The sequence below is a fragment of the Pleurodeles waltl genome, chromosome 7, assembly GCF_031143425.1.
Source record: "Pleurodeles waltl isolate 20211129_DDA chromosome 7, aPleWal1.hap1.20221129, whole genome shotgun sequence".
NCBI lineage: Eukaryota > Metazoa > Chordata > Amphibia > Caudata > Salamandridae > Pleurodeles > Pleurodeles waltl.
The window spans coordinates 1,485,288,236-1,485,310,417 of NC_090446.1; the positions used below are offsets into that span (position 1 = coordinate 1,485,288,236).

At 42.7% G+C, this 22,182-nt stretch overlaps 1 protein-coding gene across 1 annotated transcript in view; it reads right to left on the reverse strand.

Annotated features, from left to right (window-relative positions):
- Positions 1 to 22,182, reverse strand: part of LOC138246550 (sialic acid-binding Ig-like lectin 13) — a 238,017-nt gene that overhangs the window by 85,320 nt on the left and 130,515 nt on the right. Inside the window, exons 4-6 of the mRNA XM_069201220.1 lie at positions 16,367 to 16,672; positions 12,926 to 12,970; positions 4,847 to 5,110 (exon numbers count right to left, since the gene is read on the reverse strand). Of these exons, the coding sequence (XP_069057321.1) occupies positions 4,847 to 5,110; positions 12,926 to 12,970; positions 16,367 to 16,672 (615 nt within the window). The remainder of the gene's footprint in view (positions 1 to 4,846; positions 5,111 to 12,925; positions 12,971 to 16,366; positions 16,673 to 22,182) is intronic.

The following is a 22,182-nucleotide window of genomic DNA, read 5'->3' on the forward strand; positions in this document are numbered from 1 at the left end:
CAATATAGGGCATTATAGTAGTCAATATAGGAATAGATAACAGCATTTATGATCAATGTCTTGTGTGGGAAGGACAAAAAATAAAATATCCTTTAACATGTGAACATTGAGAAGACTGGAACTGACTGCACCCTATTTCTCCTGCTAGTTTCAACTCAGCCTCAACTTGAGACTAAGATTCGTCGCTCAAGAGTTTCTCTAGTAGGCATGCCTGACTTAGTAGGAGAACCCATGGAGAATGAGAAAGCATTAACTGGCTATCATGCTAATTTATGCTGTAACACCATGAAACTTGAAAGCCAAGATTGGTTTTAGACACATACCCTGCTTTGCAGGCAACTATGTGAAGAATGAAAAGAAGCAATTGACTACCACACTTATTTCTGCTGTAAGTGTCGATTTCCCATTGAACTTGAAATTATGATTCTTCATGCAAAAGACTGATCGAGGTGGCACACTCAGATTATCAAGAGAAAAGGAGCTGCGAAAAATGTAGGAAACACAAGGAAAGCCAAGATCCCAGTTTCATTCATTTCATTTGGGTTGGTTACAATTCATCAATTTTTCAATAAAGTGCAGACGATTTATATTAGTTCTCTGAACTGTGTTTCAAGTCATTCAAAATCTGATGAACAACTGCATGTTTGTTTATCAGACAATCCTCTGAACATATTCTTTCCTAGTATGAGCTATTCTATTTCCAGTGTGGCATTCAGCAGTGGCTTATCATTATGCTAAATAACATGGGTACAGGAGGAAATGTTCATTAACCTCAGAGTGCAGAGCACTTGGCACGCCTAGCTTTATAGGGTTCAATCAACATCAGCCTTGAGGAATATGTGCATCTCTCTCCAAAAAAGACCTATGTCCATGTCAAGATCCATGGATTACTTAAAAGACTTGTACTATATGCCTAAAAAACTCAAACGGTTTCAACAAGCAAAGACACTGCTAAACTGGAATTTAAGCTGTGGAAAAGGCTAATGCCATAGAACAACAAACAACCATAAACCGGCATCTACATTTCAGAAAGAATCTGAATATCTGAATATGCTTCCTATCAATGATTATTTCATCCAAGAACTAATAAATTGCTGTTAGCTGCTCTAGACCCCTAACAACCTCTAATTCCAGAAGAAGAAACTTTGCAGGCTCTTTGCCTTAGGGTTCTCAGGCCTGTTATTAGGGAGAGATCTTTCCAGGACATGCCTCCGCTCTCTGACCTGAATGAACAATGTTTATTCTTTTTCAGAGCCATGACGGCCACAGAAGCCTTCTTCCATTGGCAAGTGATGCATGTCTGCTGCTGTATGATGATTTGTGTATTTGTGTTCCAGATGTCTGGCTGATAAACTCATCTAATGAGACTCAGCCTGCTCGACAGCTTATTATTTGGAATGGGGTTTTTGTTGAAACTTCCTATGTTTTCTCCAATGTCTTTGTAGCTCATTTTTGGAAGAAGCAATGATCCATTTCTGATGTTTTTTTTCCACACAATGGTTAGCTCATTAGGGAAATAATGAGATAATTTACATCTCACTAACAGGGATATTAAAATGTTACCTTGAAATCATGCACATGCGCCACATACCTGCCTTTGCCTAGTGAATGTTCAAACATTTGTTAACTAATGATTTCTTGCCTCTATCTGCCCTGGCCTTGTTCTTGAAATGAAAGGCTCTTCCTTCAAATCACTAACTCCCTAGGCTGTGGAATGAGAGATCGATGGAGATAAATGGCCATCAGTGTCCTAAAGGCAAGGATGGATGATACACACCAAATACACACTCTGGAGCTGAAAGCCATCTTCTTGGTATAAAAGGGGTTTCCTGACAGACACTCCTTATTGGTGAGAATATTCTCAGTCTCACTGGCAAAAAGTCACCAGCGCACTCTAACAGAAACTAAAGTATTGATGGAAATATTGTCAAAGGCCATAGATCAAAACATCTCTGATATGTGAACATGTTGCTGGACGTTTCGTTGTACAGACAAACCAGCCCTATCAATATCGTGCTATGCAGTAATGGAGAAGATCTTCCAAACCTTGAGCTGCTTTCAGGTATACTCAATTGGTAATCAGCTATAGCATCAAGAAAACAGTTTTTGTTTTAGCTGCACTACTTGGGAAATGCTTTTCATTGGAATTGATTGGAGAGCCTGCATGTAAGTTTCCTCCACTTCTAAAACAGGTTTTTCATGCAATCAAATTGCTTCCTGATAGCCATGGAATGCTCACACCAATTCTACATACCCAGGGTAATGTTCACAATTAAAATTATTCTCTACCCTTCACTCACATGCTTCCCATGCTGTACCAATTATGTCTAGTGACGTAAGCTACTGACTCTCCGTAAGACTCCTAAACTATTATTGGTAAAATCTGAATAGTCATTTGCAGACATAGGAGGTGCACAAGGTTCCAGTACAAGAGTAAGTAGCTCCAATTCTTCCAATTGTTCTTCCAGTGGCACTTAAGCAAATTAATTTGCCACATATCGAGGATGTTAAAATACTTCTTTTTACAATTAATGGCAAAGCCTATAGGTCTCATCGTTGGGGCCTACTGACTTTGCTAAAGCCTTTTGGTGATGCTTAACAGCATTAGCAAGATACTGTGCAGAATTGGCATAAATAAATAAATACAAATAAAAAACCACAATGTTGCTGCCAACCATGTTATTTTGTAGTCACAAACATGTGTCACCATGCATCAGCCACGGCCCATCCATTGTGGCAGAGGGGCCATGCCCCCCTACCTTTTGCCCCTCAAGAAGAGTGTCTGTCCAGCTGAGCAAATGTCAGTCTGACAGACACTCTTCATCTTCAGGTCATGGAGCCAGGAGTTAGACATGCACAATTTGCACAGGCTCCTGGCTGCCTGCGCTGAACTTTGCTGGGCTGAAGAGGTGACAGCTCCTATGGGCGTGACATCCTCACCTCAGCAAAGGTGCCTCGAAGGCGCTCCCCCTCGGTGATGAGGGGAAGTGTCACCCATTGACTCTGACCTGGGTGCGTCAGGTTTAAGCCCTGAAGCGCCCAGGGCAAGTGTCAATCAGTGACACCTCTTCACAGAGTGGGGTGGGGTCAGAGGTCTCACTGACCCCATCCACTCTGGAACGAAGTTGGGACTGCTGCCTCCCCTCATTGGCTGACCAGTGGTCATCCAAATAGGGGAGGCAGCAGTCCCAACCCTCCTGGGACCTCCGAGGCAGAGCTGAAGGTAAGTGTGTGTGTTTTTTTAAATGGATGTTTGGTGCGTGCGTGCGTGTATGTTTGTAATTTTTGATAATGAGTGCATGTATGTTTGAAATATTTGATAATGAGTGCTGTGAGTGGATGTGTGTGTGTGTGTGTGTGAATGAATGAATGGATGAGTGCGTGAGTGAGTGAGTGTGAGTGTGTATGTGTCTCCCACCCCCATTCCTCCTAAATTTACCAGCCGCCACTGCCATGCATGTCAGCCCACAAAATGGCAGGGTTGCCATTCTTGTTCCAAGGTAGATCAGTAAATAAAATAAAAAATAAATTTAAGAAGCGACAAAGAGTTTTTTTAAGTCAGAGGGTTTTGCAGCTATTTGCTGCCTGACCATCTAGGAGTGTAGGAAGCAACAGGGAGCTTGCGTGGCAAGCAAAGTGGATTTAAAAAGCATAAACTGATGGAGAAGCAACATAAAGGACAAAGCTAGAATCACACATGAGAGTTTGGTAGGGGGAGCAAGCACACAAGACAGAGCTTGCAGCAAATTAAGGAGATAACAGCATGGGGGTGATATTTGGTGGGGAGAAGCACAAGAGGGAGAGAGGTGGAAAACACATGCACTCTCATGCTGTGAGTGAGAAGTGAAAATGGACAAAAATGAGTTGCCTAAAAGTGAGCAGTATTAGGATAGCAGGTAACTAACCAGATATATTTCAAGGAGACAGTGCTCCAGGGAAGGGACGAACACAAGAGGGGCAAGCTGAGTCAATGAAAGCCATCATATAAGAGGCAGGTGAGTGACAGTGATACTAAAGCTAACCAATGGTAAGCAATGGGACGGGTACAAGGCCCTGTAAACCGCTGGTAAGTCCATGGTAGTTTTTTTTTTTTTTTATAGCTGTGCTGTCTGGTAGGCTTGATCCCAAAAACACCTTTTGGCAACTGAACCCTAGGAGAACAGCCCAAACAAATCATTCTTTCACTCAAAGAGGCATTCAAGCTTCATGTTAGTTTCTCCTTCTCATTGTCTCCTGTGCATCTAACCTTTGGTGAGCTTGAAACTTACAAAAAACAACAGAAACAGAAAAAGAACAAATACTGAAAATAGTCAACTGACATTCAGTTCATCGGCCAGAGGTAGGGGCAGAGAATCTGCATTTTATTTGCAAATTCTCTACTACAACAATATTCCAACTCGGGGCATGTCAGATTATGCACTGTGCCTAGAAATGAGAGTGGCAATAAGAGATGATGTAATAAAATAACTGAGAGGCCCTCAGGAGTAACTGATGAAAGGATAATATGTATGATATTCCTCAAGCAGCAGAAAAGCATCACCTGAAACAATAATCTAGAGACAGCGGGAAAACAGGGATACATATTTGATACATTTCTCAAACCTGACCTTATTCATGAAACAGCAACATAAGAATTTTAGTATAACATTTAAAATTAGAGGACACTCCACCATTCAGGTGGATCAATTTCTGACCTACAAAGGTGAAATCATCATTTAGATCAAAGAATAGCTGGGGTCTGAAACGAAATCCAAAGTTGTGTCATCCTTAACATAAAGCCCAAAAGAAGATAGTTTAGCAAGGAATCAGTCACTGTATTTTTATATTTCAATAGATTGATACTTACATTGTATAGTGACAGTGACTGAGCTCTGTTCCCGCCCAGTTTTATAGGCTGCTGCACAGTGGTAAATGCCATCATCCTTGGGAGATATATTGAGGCGGATCAATTGCAGGTTATTAGAAACAAATGCTGACTCATTGAGGATGAGCCCTCCCATCATCCAGGTAAGATTAGAAAGTGGCTCACTGTCCGCAGTGCAGTGCAGGCTGCAGTTAGAGCCTTCCAGCACTTCCACAGATGTTGCATTAGTTGTTCTCATTATCCCTTCTGTGGAACGTAACAGACACAAGGGTTAATTTCACAGAATTTGTTCAGAGTGTTACTTAGAATTACGCAACTTCACAACTTTGTTAGATACATTTATACAATACTTAAAAGGGGATAGCCAATATTTCTGAGCCATGTTGTTTATAACAAGCTAGCTGCTTTTGGTAATGACTATAAGTATATAATTGTCAACTAAATATCCATAACTTTTATCCATCAATCATTCGTTCAGTGACCCTAATTGATTACTAGCGCAAAGTGTGGAGTTGGTCAGTGTGACTATATCACATCTATTACAGATGTCCCACTCATGGTGTTGGATGCCATGATCATCCATGTCAGGGTCATGTACCGCACAAAATGTTGCATTGTGTCTCTCTTTTTACTCCAAATTGATTAATTGTTTGTTTATATAATTTAATTTGCAGTAATTCTTCTTTATGGTGCATTAAACCCTGGCGAGGAGAAGAGGATGTTGTTCTGCAGATAACAAAATCAAGATTTGCTCTGTGTGCATGGCTGAAGGTATTTGTGGGGATGCTTGCAAAGAAAAAGTAGATACATTATGTAGACAGAAAGGGGTGGGATGTGGTGAGATGAAGTCAAAAGGAGATAAGTAGAAGGGTGAAAGGAAGATGTTGAAGATGTTAGTCCAATGATCATTCCCTTAGTGGGGGGTGCATATGACTATGATGCATATGTGAAATATTGGGATTTCATTCATGGAGCGGCTTGTGGTATTATGCTGACCTTGCATCATGCATGGTGTTGCAAGGGCAATGCAATTCCTTAGTTAGATTATCAAGCAGGGCAAGGCCACCTTTCATGCCCCTGTGGTGCTTGGTAAATCTGGAGTAACTCAAGTCAGTGCAAGTCATTGCCTTGCATTACTTTATTACTTCTATGGATGGAGAGTGGGTGTTCCCACTCATTCACCCATTGATTTTGGCACATGCCCAGATTTACCAATAGTGGTAAACTTGGAAATGCATCAAAAGGCTATGCCTTCCCAGGGGGAGATGAAATGAGGAGGAATATCTTTATAGATGTTGCATCTCGCAGCACACACAGAAATAGGTAAAAGCCTCATCTATAAATATCCTTAGTGAGAGAAGACCAATTCATTTGAGATTAATAACCCATGGCTAATTCACTCAAAAGGAAATTTTGCATCAATTTACATATTTTTAGTGCCTTTTGAAACTAGCAAAGTAGTACTGTGTGTGGAATCAGATCAGACATGCTGTGATAATAGAACTCAATTTGGAATGCACTTTGGTAGTGTACTACATTTGCTGATTTCAGAAGACCAAACTGGAAACCAGGTTTAATGGCTTATATCTGCAAATTCACTCGGAGACTAATTGAGAATTGTTAGAGATAAAAATGCTTTGATGATAACTTACAAATTGATCTACTGCTCTACTGTGACAAAATGAGTGCCATCCAAAAAACTAGTTGTTCAGCTTCACATAAAATATGCAGAAATATGTTGGTTTAATGTTTTTATGTTTCATTTTAAGTTAGTGAATTTTTTTCTGGACGATTGCTTGTAAAATGTGTTATGAGTAGCTTATATTTGCCTGATATTGTGGTCATGCCGTTAATCAGTGAAAAAATGTCCCAATGTATTACATGGGATTGTCTGAATCACTAAATTCAGACGTGTGTTTAGGAAAGTAATGCTGATGTGAAACAGGCCCTCATCTTTTGTTGCAATTGTAATATAAAAACTGAATTGTTATTGCTTAAAATGGCCCTTTCTGCAGCGTCACACCCAAACATTTTGCCTTCCTCCTAATCTGCTTTTGGCTTAATTTGTTTTTTGTTGGCTTTAGGACTGTTGGCACCTTACCTCTGCTAACCAGTGCTAAAGTGCATGTGCTCTATGCTTCAAACATGGTAACAGGTTTTAAAAAGCCTTCCACTTTTGTACCCTTCTCACACTCCCTTCCTTGTGAGGTTTCGGCTTTTGAGAAAGCTATCCTATCCGACATTGACCAGATCCACCCGAAACATCCATTTATTAATCTCCCCACACTTGAAAGAGACGCCCTCAAGGCTCTATCCTCTGATCACTCTATAGTGATTAAACCAGCAGACAAAGGAGGAGCTATAGTCGTTATGAACACTACAGACAGGAATGTCTCCGCCTCCTCAGTGATACCACATATTATGCACCTTTAACTTGTTACCCTACTACTCTTCCACAGACTCAAATCAAGAGTATGGTTGAAGAAGCACGCAGTAATGCTTGGATCTCCTCTAAACAGGCTGAATTTTTGGAGACCCCCCATCTGCGAACTCCATATTTCTACTGCCTTCCGAAGATCCACAAAGGGATTCTCTCCCCTCCAGGTCGTCCTAATGTATCGGGTATTGGCTCAGTGTTGGAACCATTATCGACTTTCTGCGATCATTTCCTACAACCTTTGGTGAGAAATTCCAGCACTTTTCTCAAGGATCCTAAAGATGCCCTAAATCTAATTGAGTATGTGAACTCCACTATGCAAACTCAGGTCTTGATCACTTTAGATGTAGAGGCCTTATATACGAACATCCCTCAGGAAGCCACCCTACGAGTTGTGGAAACTGCTCTCCTTCAAAGTTATTGGTCTTCCTCCACTCCTGTACACTTTGTGATGCAATGTGCTACTTTAGCCATGACGCAGAACTTTTTTCAATTTGAGGATGCCCTTTTTCATCAGATCCGGGAGACCTCTATGGGCAGTACTTTCGCTCCGAGTTTGGCATGCTTGTATATGTATCATTTTGAAAAACTGTTCATTTTACCTTCATCCAATCCTTTCTTCGAGAACATCAAGTTGTGGCGTAGATATATAGATGATATTCTCATCATTTGGCAAGGCTCTATGCAGGAGGTTGATCTTTTCACTAACTGGGTCAACACTCTAGACCCATTCCTGAGATTCACCGCGCACACTTCTACCACGCAAATTCCCTTTTTGGATTTAATGATCAGGATTGTTGAAGGGAAACTGGGAAACTAGTGACTGATACTTATCACAAGAGTACTGACCAGAACAGTTTGTTTTTATATGACAGTCATCACCCAAAGGCCCTGCGTGATAATCTCCCTGTGGGCCAATTTTTGAGGTTACGCCGTAATTGCAGTTCGGTACAATCTTTTGACAATCAGTCTCTTGAATTGAAACACAAACTATACAATCGTCACTATCCTACTAAGGTCATTAATCCAGCCTACAAAAGGTCTTGTAACAACCATAGGGATTCTCTGTTAGCTCCAGTGGCCAGAGAAACTGAGGCCCGTATTACCTGTGTATCCACCTATACCCCACTGTCCAATACTGTTAGAAAACTCATCAACAAACGTTGGAGCATTTTACAGAGTGGGGGTACACAGATTTTGAAACCACTTTTTGCATTCAAGAGATCTCCTAACATAAAAGACTTAGTTGTACATACACGCCCACGTATACAGCGGGACAAGTCAAATCAGACGACTTTATGGAACTTACCTGCAGTTACTGGTCACTATCCTTGTGGCTCCTGCAATATTTGCAGTTTGACCAAACGAGTTGATCAACTAGATTTGAAGTATGTCGGTACCTGGCATCTGAATCGACATACGAACTGCAACACTCGACAATGTATTTACTTGATTACATGCCCCTGCAACTTGCAGTACGTTGGCATGACGACTAGACTGGTTAAACAGAGAATTAATGAGCACCAAAGCAACATCAGGTGCTCTCGCATTACCACCAAATTAAGTTCCCATTTCCTGGAAGCACACCATGGGCCGGATGACTTATGGTGGATAGTTTTACAGGTACCTAGACACAATGATAATGATCCCAAATATCTATTTCGAATTGAACAACGTTGGATTTACAGACTCAAAACATCCAGTGAGGGCCTGAACAATGATATCCCGTGGTGTACCTGATCATCATAAAATTACATTATTGATCTGTGACAGAACTGACACTTTCCACTCTGGTGTCTGTAACCATTGCTAATTTTGTATCTACTTATTTTTCAACACACTCTATGTGCTCATACTTTTTTTGTCTGTCAGAAGCATTCTGCAGTGTTACCCTGTGTGACTCAATCAGTGGACTTAAGAGTGACATATTTCTCTCTGATACCAATGCTTACCACTCTGTTAATTTTATGAACCACATCAGCTATGAGTGGTTCTGATCCTGTCTGTCTATATCATTATCAATTGGTAGCATCTCATACCTAATGGTGTTGTTTTTCTTATCATTCACATGTTTTACACTTCTACATGTGAATATGGTCCCTTTAATTTATTTTCACTTCCAAGATGGCCGCCGCCACTACCATTGGTAGTCCTTTTTTTATTTTTGCAATGCACTCGCGACTACGGCCGACTCCCGGAGTGAACGCTAATGCCCGCGTTTCACTCCTAGCGCCGAATTTGCGTCGTTTTTTTCGACGCAAATTCGACGCAGAACTAACGCCAACTAACGCCATATTTATACTCTGGCGTTAGACGCTTCGGGCGCCAAAGTGCCCGGAGTGTGCGTCATTTTTTAGCGTGAACCCCTTCCTTGCGTTAATGATATGCAAGGGAGGCGTTCCCGTCTTAAAAAATGACTCCCAGGCCTTTACGTGGTATTTATACTCCCGGGCAAAAATGACGCCCGGGAGTGGGCGTGGCCAAAAACGGCGCTTTTGCGCCGCTTTTTAACGCCTGGGTCAGGGATGGCGTTAAGGGACAAGTGGGCTCAAAATGAGCCCAGAGTGCCCTCCCCTGCCCCCAGGGACCCCCCCTGCCACCCTTGCCCACCCCAGGAGGACACCCAAGGACGGAGGGACCCATCCCATGGACATTAAGGTAAGTTCAGGTAAGTATTTTTTTTTTTTTTTTTGTGGCATAGGGGGGCCTGATTTGTGCCCCCCTACATGCCACTATGCCCAATGACCATGCCCAGGGGACAGAAGTCCCCTGGGCATGGCCATTGGGCAAGGGGGCATGACTCCTATCTTTACAATGATAGGAGTCATGTTGATGGGGGATGGGCGTCGAAAATAAATGGCGCAAGTCGGGTTACGATGATTTTTTCGACGTAACCTGACTTGCCCCATTTTAAGACGCCCATGCGCCATTTTCCCCCTACGCCGGCGCTGCCTGGTGTACGTGGTTTTTCTCGCGCACACCAGGCAGCGCCGGTCTGCTTGCGCCGGCTAACGCCATTCAATAAATACGGCGCCCGCATGGCGCTTCAGAATGGCGTTAGCCGGCGCAAAACTTTTTGACGCAAAACTGCGTTAGCGCAGTTTTGCGTCAAAAAGTATAAATACGGCCCCTAGTATTTAACACCCTCCTGGACGCTGTGCCAATGTTTGCAGGCACGCGATCCCGGGTAGGTTAATTGCCGTCTCAGGAGGACATGAAGTAAGTGCGTTTTTGACTATGATTTTTATCTGGGAAACTCTGCTATCAATTTCAGTCAACACGTGTATTTGGGGGCTATTAAAAACTGGCGTCTGTTTTTTTTAAAAAAAAAAAAAGCCTCATGTACACTTATTTTCCAAATGGACTATAAGACTATCTACCATTGGTCTGAGGAATTCCTGTACTATGCTACACTAGGCATTTTTAGCACATATGGCTTTGCAGCAGAGTTTATAATGAAGAATTCCCCCTTCACCTAGGGACATGACTTCCGTTGCTGTACTTATTGCTAGACATATGCCAACAGTTTATCTGTTTTAAAAGTGTAATTTGAAGAATCTTTTAGGTTTCTCCACTAATGTTTGTGAAATGTTCGATTTACATATGTCCAGAGTTTACATTATCACTCGGTTTTGTTATATCTAGTATTCTCCCTTTGACTTGAGGTTCGCACATGCCTATGTTGCCGTTTCTCGATTATGGGACGGTAAGCCTCATGTGCCATATTGTTGATCTCACGGTTCAGTTTGGGGCATTCACATTTCTTTCACGTTGATTTCACATGGCAGACACCAATATATGTCTATGTTTTCAATATTTTTTATTTTATATGCAGGGCAACTTATCGACTATGTGACGGTGACAAAATTGTCTTCGGTCCGTAAGTGACTATTAGCACTTATTTCATTTTGTTTCATATAATTAGGAGAAGTATTTATTTAGGTCCTGATGAAGCGCCAGAGGATCATTTTTGTGACCAAAGCGGCGCGAAACATATTGACCACTTTTTGTTAGGACTAGGTACCCTTCCTTTTGCCTTTCCTTGGAGTGCTGTGGGACATTACTCCCCGTTCCCACTCCCATTGTTTCTTTTTAATCTTGGCCTGATCCTTATCCTGATTCATTAAATTATGATGCTTATGGGTCAGAGTCAATCTTAACCACATTCCTTTTTCTCTCCTTTTCTCAGTAATTCTCACAGACCTTATCTCCAATTACTGCACTATTTTCGGTTGAGTGCCACCACCAAAGTGTGGTAGGCACGCCAGACATTGCAGTACCGGTCTGATGAAGGAGTTAGCCCAATGATGATGCTCAGCTCTTCTGCCAATACTGACTCCCTCTCTCTTCCTGCATACACACTTATCGGAACAGTGTACCTATTTTCATTTATAAGTATTGGACCTCTGACACCACCAAGGATACTCTGCCAGGAAGAAGGACTGTCATGCTACTGAAAGGACTCTGTTGGACTCCTGCTCTGCTGTGCGGACCTTGCCCTCCTTGCCTGAGGTCGATTGGACCTGCATCTCTACAACCGAGAACCAGAGTGACTCGAGGGCTTGTTTTCTTGCTACCGGATTAAAGTCTCAGGGACATAAAATACTTCCAATCATCCTGCTCCTACACCTGGAGTCTGCCATCTGTGAGTGTCGCCTTCCAAGAGGTGCCACCCTGGTCCTGGACCCTTGGAAGAGTGCCTAAGGTGTTTGCTCCAGCAGAACCGACGCATCCTCTGCTATGTGAGCAGAATCAACACATCGCAACTGTTGTGGGAACATGATTGGCGCTGCATGGAGAAACGGAGTGCATCGTCTTTGGAAGTGCTGTATCTGGGAACTGGCGCATCACTCTCGGAACTGACACATCACCTCCGTTACGTGGAGAAAATCGAAGCATCACTTGACTGCTCCATGCATCTTCATGTTGCAACAAGAATCAAGGTGCCTTTGTTCAGTGGGCCCTGCGTAGTCCCTGAATCCAGCCTGTGCTCCATTGCAGTTAGCCTGAACTTTTGATTTTGTCCCAGTTCATCTCAACAACATTACCCACATAGGCGCTTATCGCTTATAAGCTGATTTTGCACTTATGCTTTAAAAATTCATATCCCAGGTTCTACTGATTGGAGTTTTGTCACGATGGTCTTGTTTTGTTCTTTAAATTGAGCTCTATTTCTCTGGTTAGAGTATGTGTGTATCTTTTTGTGTGTTGTTCTCACTGTTTTACCCTCTGAAGTGTTGCACAAATACTTACCCATTACCTCTTAAGGGAAGTCTGACTGCTGTGCCAAGCTACCAGAGAGTAAGCACAGGTTAATTTAGGCTGTGCATCTGACTTACCTTGCCTAGGACTGTTGTTCGTTCTTTGACAGGCTGCATACCTCTGACAACGAGAAGCCCAATTTCTAACAAGTATTCACCTAATACAGCATCTAGCTATGTTTTAATAAGTCTAAAAAGACTAACTGCAGAAACCTAAATATGACAAAATCACACACAACTGAAAATAAGCCCATGTGCAAACAACTGACCAAGATGTAAATTGATGAGATAAATAATGGTGCTATAGTCAGTAAAAAATTGAACTAAAATTAACACAAAATAAATATTGATGCATTACCTTACCTCTATCAGTAATAGATACGCTGATTGTTGGTGTCATAGGTGGATCTATAAAGGAATATATTCGTTTTAGAAATAAATGCAATGCTTTCAAAAAGTACTGGGGAAAATAGTTTGTAAACTGACATGGGCATAGCTGGTGCTGACAAATGAGATGCTGGTTGGGATTCTCTCTACACAAGAATGGATGACGGTCACTATGACCTGGATGCTTATTGGCAGAGGGGCTGTCAGGTCAAGGATTTCCTCTAACGGAGGTAGACTAGATGTCACAAATGGAAATCTTGAACTTTGCCCACCTCCACGTGAGCTGACAGGTAGCGAGTTTGATGTGCAGGAGCCTCACTGATTCACAACAGGGTTCCCACTGCACCAGTGTCTACCTAATCTCCATTGTCTTAAACTTTGCCACTGTTATTCATTCAAAACAACTTCTGAAATATTAGTCTAAACTGCATATTTTACGTTGTTATTAAAATTTAAAATTGTAAATAAAAGTATTGTTACTGAATATTGTTCACTTTGATGGAACATTATGGTGCCTGAAAAATATGCGAGAGTCCCATTAAATCCATTAACCAAATCAAAATTCTGGCACTCAAGAACATTAATGATTTCAAGTAGAGGCCAGAACCTAACAAGGAAGTACTTCAATCATTCAATCCTAAATCTGAAAGATCCCTTTTATCTAACAAACATATGTAATACCTCATGAGGACCGGGTCTGAGGTTCTCTGAAGTCATATCATCAACTAGAAGCTCAGAAGAAGGCAATCTTTCTCCTAAGCAGCCCCGTCCTTTTTAAGGCTCTTGCTCCAGTAGTTCTTCTAATATCAGCCTTCCTCAGTGAGATGTCTCAGTTCTCTAAGTGACCTTTGTTGGCATCTGGTATGATCTGAAGGTCATTAGATACAATGAAAGTAACCAACTACATATTTAATTCTCAAGAGATTGATAAATGTATTAGCATAAAATTGAGTAATGGTAGCATCTGGTGTTTACTACGGATTGTTTCTACTAAAATTTCATCTATGAAGTTATGTGACAGTGTCAAACTTTGCCATTTCGTTAACTAAGTTTATCACCATTTCCATATTTCAGATTCAGGCTAAAATTCCTGCACAAATACATTTATAACAAACATTTATTTTAAGTTCAAATATACCTGCTCTATGTGTTTTTTTCAGAACAAAAACAGAAGTATAGTGGATTTTATGCGATTTTTCCTATACATTTTAAAGCTAGGAAAACGTTGAGAAGGTAAAGCTTGCAAAGTATTTAGAAAAAAACTTTTCGGAAGGACTACTACGTTTCTACACCTACCCATGTACATTACAATACTTAGAAATGGTGACAAATGGTGTCATGAGCATTACATAAATAACAAAATAATATCATTTTACTATTAGATTTAGAATACCAAAGACTTTTCTTTTATGCAGCTCATGGCTATGTTCTAATATTTGAGCTCTTCTATTGCATAATAACGTTATTTTCTCTTATCATTTACCTCCTCTTCCAATCCATTGCCTTCCACCTAGATCTTTGGTCTTCGCTATCACGATTCTTGTTCTAAAAGATACATGCTGTCTTCCTCCGAACTGCAGTGTTTCTTCGCACTCTCTAAGGAACTCTTAAGGAAGGTGTGTTTAAAACACCCACATCAACACGTTTAGAGGAACCTCCATTAGTCAGTAATTCCGAATAAACCAGAATAAGTGGAGAACACCATCATTTGTGCTGAGAATTTAAGATAAAATATTATCAAACTTCTAAAGCCTCTGGGATGTAGTGACATTTTTTATATGTTTCTAATGACATTTTACTGACAGCAAAGCTCTAAAACTCTGAATGTTTTCCCAGCAGTGATTATTTCTGTTTGGTATATCATTGAGTATGCCAGGCTGAATTTTGATGCTGGATATTTTGTTCCATCCCAGACACGCTTTGGCCTTCAACTTGTCAATTTCTGTCAGTCGTGCTTTTTGTGTTTTTCCAACACCTATAGTTTGCCAATGCTATTTAGTAGTTTTATAGGGCGCTACATGTTGTGTCAGACACTTCAGAGCGCTCCATTGCATAAGCCCTTTGCCTAGGAAACCCTGTGGTACCTAGTCGGTGAATTTTATGTTATGTGGAATAAATATTAATTATGCACTTTATTAATGTTCTGCATGTTTATTGTCTATAAATAGCTATTTCTTTGTATCTATTGTTTTTCAAGTGGCTGCTGCTTGATGCTGACCAGTATTTCAAAGTGAGGGCCAGATTTACAAAGATGCCAGGCAGCGCAGCACAGACAAAATGTTGCTGCTCAGCCTTGTGTGACACGGAGAGAGCAGAAGACTGCCATATCTGCAGAGATGTAACACCCTCCTTCCCCTACCTAGCGCTAGTGCACAATCAGGCAGCACTGGGACATGCATAATGCTTTGCACTATAGTGCAAGGGTGTCTGCGTGAATCTTAATCAGACATACAGGTTAACCTTCCAGTACAAACCACTATGCTTACACTAACTTTAAAGCTTTTCTTGCTTTGTATGTGGCTTGTACAGTGCAGCACACACGCAAAGTCGGACAAGAAAGGAGAAATAAAAGAATTTCTCATTTTCAATGTCTGCTTTGAACCAACGTTATTTTTTGGTGCAAAACCCAGTCTACTACTGTTAGTAGTTAGAGTTTTGCATCAAAATCCATGGAAGGTTGCATGGGAACGTCCAAGTACCACTCATGAAACGCCTCTCTGACCTTTGTGCTGCGTTGCGTTACTTTTAGGTTATTTTACTGGGATACCTATTCTTCACAAAAATGTTTTGCGCAGGTTTGTGTCACATTTGTGATGTAAACCTAGTGTAAAAGGTTGTAAATCTGGCCATTTTTCTTTGTGAAAGTTTGGGAATTCTCTCCAGCTATTCTGCAGCACATTCCTACCTATTGACTGGTTGCAATTGCTTCTAACAATGAGCGTAGCGTGTCAGCAGCAATGTCACTGCATCCCAGAGGTCTGAGGACCCATCGCATTCCAATTATTGTATTTTTTTAATTGTGAACTCGCCAAGGGATATTCTCTCTGCTTGCATTAGTTCCCAAGGACACCTTTCTAATCCATTACTTCTAGCCCACAGATAGGTTGTGCGAAATGAGTGCTTGGATGATGGAGTCAGAGTCCTGAGTGGCATTTTATATATGTCTGCATGTATGTATGTATGTATGTGGTATTTTTAAAGTGTGAACCTAGCCAAAAGGCAGCAAAGCGCTCATCACGTTTCCAGTCATTCATCTGTGAACTTCTCCAGTCCTAAGATAAGGAGTGGTGATAAAGGAACAATGATGCACTGATTCATTCACTGCTTTTTAAGACCCATTCACCGACCAATGGTGTTCGCCAAAAGGAAGTTCACTGAAAGCATAACTTTTATCAAATGTTTTAAAACTGTACTTACATTCGACATTGAGCGTGGCACTACTTGTAGCTGATGCTCCCACAGTGGAAAAATATGCAGTACAATCCAGTTGTTTGCGGTTATGCTCCCTGCTAACCTGGAAGGTGATCTCAGATATGTGGGACTGGGTATCATCAGAATGATTAACTGTGCGATTCATTGTAGAATATGCAGAGTTCCAGCCCATAGTCCAGGAGATGCTTGGGGGCGTTCCTGAGCACCGCCCTGGGGCTGTACAGTTGACGCTCACATTTGCACCCTCGGTCAGTGCTGGTGGCAGATCGATTGTGGGCTTATCTTGAAGATCTAAGAAACAGGAATCAAGAGATAAGTATTGTCAAAGACGGTATTAATTCTGTGTGTATTATTCTGGCAGCAAAGGTCTCTCTATAGCTTTTTCGGGTTCAGTAGGGCGCCTTCCTTGGGTGAGTATCTTTTGCATGCAACAGCCATTAGATTTGGTGTGTAAAGTTGTTTAACGTCACATCCACACAATACTGGACATTGTTTTTTTTTTTTTATTCAGCAACTTTGTGGAATTTGAATTGGAGCGAAAATAACCTGCAGGAACATTCTTCCGCTAATAGCCTTCAGCCTATTTCACCCTTTAGCAAATTTAAACGAATTCCACAAACATTTCACATCAGGTAGTTGCTTAGTTGTGAACATCGCACATCCCTGCCCATTGGACTCAGATTCTGTATAGTTCCAACATTATGCATGTCACTTTGTGAAATTCCAAATGCACATTTTAATGCAAATATACTTATTTAGACAACATTAACATTATCATCACAAGTCCTGAACCTATTAAAATAAAATAGGACAAACCTCTGTAAATTATCACTAAATACTCAATTGTCTGACTGCTCACCCAGTCATGAATTAGTGGCTTCTGTTGGGTGATGCAGGTAAAGCTCAGACTCAGGCCTGGTACAATTCGTGAACTCATGTCACCATATTGTCACACTGACAACTTGCACATGGTGGGCAAAGAGAAAACTCTTAAGAGCGTTTAATAGTCATAACTGAATCCTTACAGAAAGATCACTGGGTAATACTCTTCTCTGATGTCCCATCCATTCATATCTACATTAGAATGTGGATTCCACTGTAACCATCCTCTCCACTTCCAGCAATCAGACTCCTGGCAAGGTTTTGATTCTAGACAGGATAACTACAACAGCACAAATAAAAATACACAGAGCTAGATGCAACACATCCTTACCCTTACACACGAAAAGTACCATATCGTTCACTTCAAGCAGGATTTCCTTCACACTCACATCGCCTTCAATAGATGCATCACTCTCCCTAGCAGACACAGGATCTGAGCAGGTACACACTCCACAATCACCTTCAGTACTGGGAACATCTCAATCACCTCAACAGTAGTTGCTAACCATTGAAGACATTTCTTCCAAACTCAAACTACCTGGAACAGAAACATTTTTATTATCATAAGATGCAGGAATCAACTGCACACTGATGTCACCTCCTTTTTCAGTACAAAGAACAAATAAGATTTCTGAAACATTCCTCGTGAAATTTCTTACATACTAGTTAGTACAGTGATTTCCTGAGCATGAAGGATCTGAAAATCTGTGAAGTGAAGTGAATCAGAAAACAACCGTACCAGGAACATCATCAACTTCAAACATGTTGTGGGTATCTGTTAGACCTGACAGCCTTAGGGTAGTCACCCCTAACTTTTTGCCTGCCTCCCTCCTCGTTTTGGATACTGTTTTGCTGGTTTTTAGACTCTGCGCACTTTACCACTGCTAACCAGTGATAAAGTGTATATGCTCTCTCTCTGTAAACATGGTAACTTTGGATCATACCTGATGGAACTATTTAATCTACTTATAAGTCCCCAGTCATGTGCACTCCAGGTGCCTAGGGCATATAGATTAAATGCTACTAGTGGACCTGCAGCACGGATTGTGCCACCCACTTAAGTAGCCCCTTTTCCTTGTCTCAGGCCTTCCATTGCTAGGCCTGGGTGTGCAGTTTCACTGCCACCTCGACTTGGCATTTAAAAGTACTTGCCAAGCCTAGAACCCCCTTTTTCTGCATATAAGTCACCCTTAATGTGTGCCCTGGGTATCCCCTAGAGCAGGGTGCTGTGTAGGTAAAAGGCAGGACATGTACCTGTGTAGTTATATGTCCTGGTAGTGTAAAACTCCTAAATTCGTTTTTGCACTACTGGGAGACCTGCTCCCTTCATAGGCTAACATTGGGGCTGCCCTCATACACTGTTGAAGTGGCAGCTGCTGATCTGAAAGGAGCAGGGAGGTCATATTTAGTATGGCCAGAATGGTAATACAAAATCCTACTGACTGGTGAAGTCGGATTTAATATTACTATTCTAGAAATGCCACTTTTAGAAAGTGAGCATTTCTTTGCACTTAAATCCTTCTGTGCCTTACAATCCACGTCTGGCTAGGTTTAGTTGACAGCTCCTTGTGCATTCACTCAGACACACCCCAAACACAGGGTACTCAGCCTCACTTGCATACATCTGCATTTTGAATGGGTCTTCCTGGGCTGGGAGGGTGGAGGGCCTGCCCTCACACAAAGGACTGCCACACCCCCTACTGGGACCCTGGCAGACAGGATTGAACTGAAAGGGGACCTGGTGCACTTCTTAGCCTCTCTTTGAAGTCTCCCCCACTTCAAAGGCACATTTGGGTATAAAACAGGGCCTCTGCCCTACCTCATCAGACACTTGCTGGAGAAGAAACCGGAACCAGAAACTACATCCTGCCAAGAAGAACTGCCTGGCTGCTCAAAGGACTCACCTGTCTGCTTTCTACAAAGGACTGCTGTCTTGCTGTTGCCCTGCTGCCTTGCTGAACTCTTGTCTGGCTGTGAAAGTGCTCTCCAAGGGCTTGGATAGAGCTTGCCTCCTGTTCCTTGAAGTCTCAGGACCAAAAAGACTTCTTCCTTTCACTTGGACGCTCCGTGCGCCGAAAATTTCGACGCACAGCTTGTTTCGCGGCGAGAAAAACGCCGCACACCGACGCTGATCGACGCGACGCCCTCGGGACGATCGAGACTTCGACGCACAACCTCGCAAGGACAAAGCCGCTCGACTTTCCAGGAGAAATCGACGCGACGCCCACCGTGAGTGCGAAACTTTGACGCACGGCCTCGCAAGGACAACGCCGCCCGACTTCCAAGGAGAAATCGACGCAACGCCTGCCGTGAGACCAAACTTTCGACGCACGGCCTCGCAAGGACAACGCCGCCCGACTTCCAAGGAGAAATCGACGCGACGCCTACCGTGAGATCGAAACTTCGACGCGCAGCCCCGCAGAACGACGCGCAGCCGGAAAACAAGCAGGAGAATCCACGCACAGACCCGGGACATCTGGTAATCCCCGCGATCCACAAAAAGAGACTGTCTGCGCGACGGAAAACGACGCCCGACCTCCCCGCGTGGAAAAGACCGACGCAAGTCTGTGTGTGCTGAGGAGAAATCGACGCACACACCCCTTTTTCCACGCATCTCTTCTCCTGTGGCCCTCTGAGGAGATTTTCCACCAGAAACCAGGTACTTTGTGCTTGAAAGACACTGTATTGCATTCTAAAGACTTAAGACACTTTATATCACTTCCCTGTGATATTTCTACAATTTTCCATTGCAACTTTATTCTTTTTGATCTACAATTATCCTGATAAATATTATATATTTTTCTAAACACTGTGTGGTGTAGTTTTGTGGTGCTATATGGTGGTATTGTATGATTTATTGCACAAATACTTTACACATTGCCTTCTAAGTTAAGCCTGACTGCTCGTGCCAAGCTACCAGAGGGTGGGCACAGGATAATCTTGGATAGTGTGTGACTTACCCTGACTAGAGTGAGGGCTTTTGCTTGGACAGGAGGTAACCTGACTGCCAACCAAAAACCCCATTTCTAACATTGGTGATCAGCGGTGAGGATAGGACTTGTATTTGTGCAGTGACATACAGTAGCTAAGTATCTCACTACCTACCCACAGTTGAAGGTCAACTTGGTTTTTATCTCTTTTTGAAAATCCGTTTTTTCCTGACAATTTTCAAAAACTAAATCCTCACTCAACATGTCTCTGACTGGGTCTCAGACAGGGGACTTTGACCTAGTCCAGTTGGATACATACACGGTCAAACAACTAAGAGGATTCTGCAGGGCATTGAGGGTACCCACCCAAGGGGCCTCCAGAAAGGAGGACTTTCAAGTGGCGCTGAGGGCCTGGGCAGAAGCCCATTTAGAGGATGATGAGGAAGGGGAGCCAGAAAATGGCCCCTCAGAAGGATTTTCACTATCTATGGATGGTGTTACCACTGCAATTGTGCACCCTTCCAGACCAGGGAGCAGTGTCTCCATGCAAAGCCTGACCGCAGAGGAAAGGAGAGAGGAAAGGGAGTTCCAATTGCAAATGGCAAAACTGAAAATTGAGGCGCAACAGGAGGAGAGGAGGGCAGAAAGAGAAGCCAAACAAGCTGAGGCTGAAAGAGCAGCCAAACAGATTGAAGCTGAAAGGACAGCCAAACAGATTCAAGCAGAAGCTGAAAGGGCAGCCAAACAAGCAGAAGCTGAAAGAGCAGCCAAACAAGTGGAAGCTGAAAGAGCTTTGGCTGAAAAGAAACTATTGTTGGCTCATGAACTGAGTCTCAAGGAGCTGGAGATCAAGGCAAGACAGTCTGAATCCAGCAATAATGGTGGCAGCATACAGACAGGACCTGCTGGAGAAAAGAAGGTTCGTATACCCAAAAATGTGGTGCCCAGTTTTGTGGTGGGAGATGACATAGATAAATGGTTAGCTGCTTATGAAGTTGCACTAAGGGCTCATGAGGTTCCTGAAGGGCAATGGGGGGTAGCTATGTGGGGTTATGTGCCGCCATTGGGGAGGGACACACTTCTCACATTGGATCCACCGGATCAAAACACATACCCACTCCAGAAAGCCACTTTACTGCAAAGTTTGGGCTGACCCCTGAGGGATACCGTCAGAGGTTCAGGGACAGCACCAAACAAACCACACAAACATGGGTAGATTTCTTTGATTTCTCTAGTAAGGCACTGAATGGATGGGTGCGGGGCAACAAAGTAGCAGATTATAAAAGTTTATATGATTTGATCCTGAGAGAGCATATGCTTAATGTTACTTATACAGATTTGCGCCAGCACCTAGTGGATAGTAAGCTGACTGATCCCAGGAAGCTTGCTGAGGAGGCGGACCTCTGGGTTAGCACCAGAGTGTCCAAAAAGGTACCTGGGGGGGACTCCCACAAAGGTGGTCAGGGTTCCCAACAGAAGAAAGAGGGGGGAGATAAACTTACAGATAAGGAACTCTCTAAAGGCCCCCAAAAGAATTCCCAGGGAGGGGGTGGCAACCCTTCCTTTTCCAAATTTGGAGAGAAAGCCAGGGACATTTGACAAGTCAGGAAAATCTAGCCCCAAATGCATGGAATGTTACCAATATGGTCACTACAAAGGCGATCCTCAGTGCCCCAAGAGGGCACCGTCCACTACCGGACAGGCACCTGGGTTGACTAGTGTAGCACTCGGGGGGGAGATGGACCCAACTAGCTTTGGGGAACAGGTAGAGATTTCCCTAGTGTCCCTGGGAGAAGGAGAAATGGTGCCCAAGGCCCACATGCCTAGAAATACTTCCAAGTACCGGCAGTGGGTCACCATTGATGGGCAGAGGGTGGAGGCTCTGCGTGACACAGGAGCCAGTATGACTACTATCAAGAGTCAGCTGGTGTCAGCAGAGCAGATAATGCCTAATACATTCCACCAGGTCAGAGTAGCTGACAATCGCGA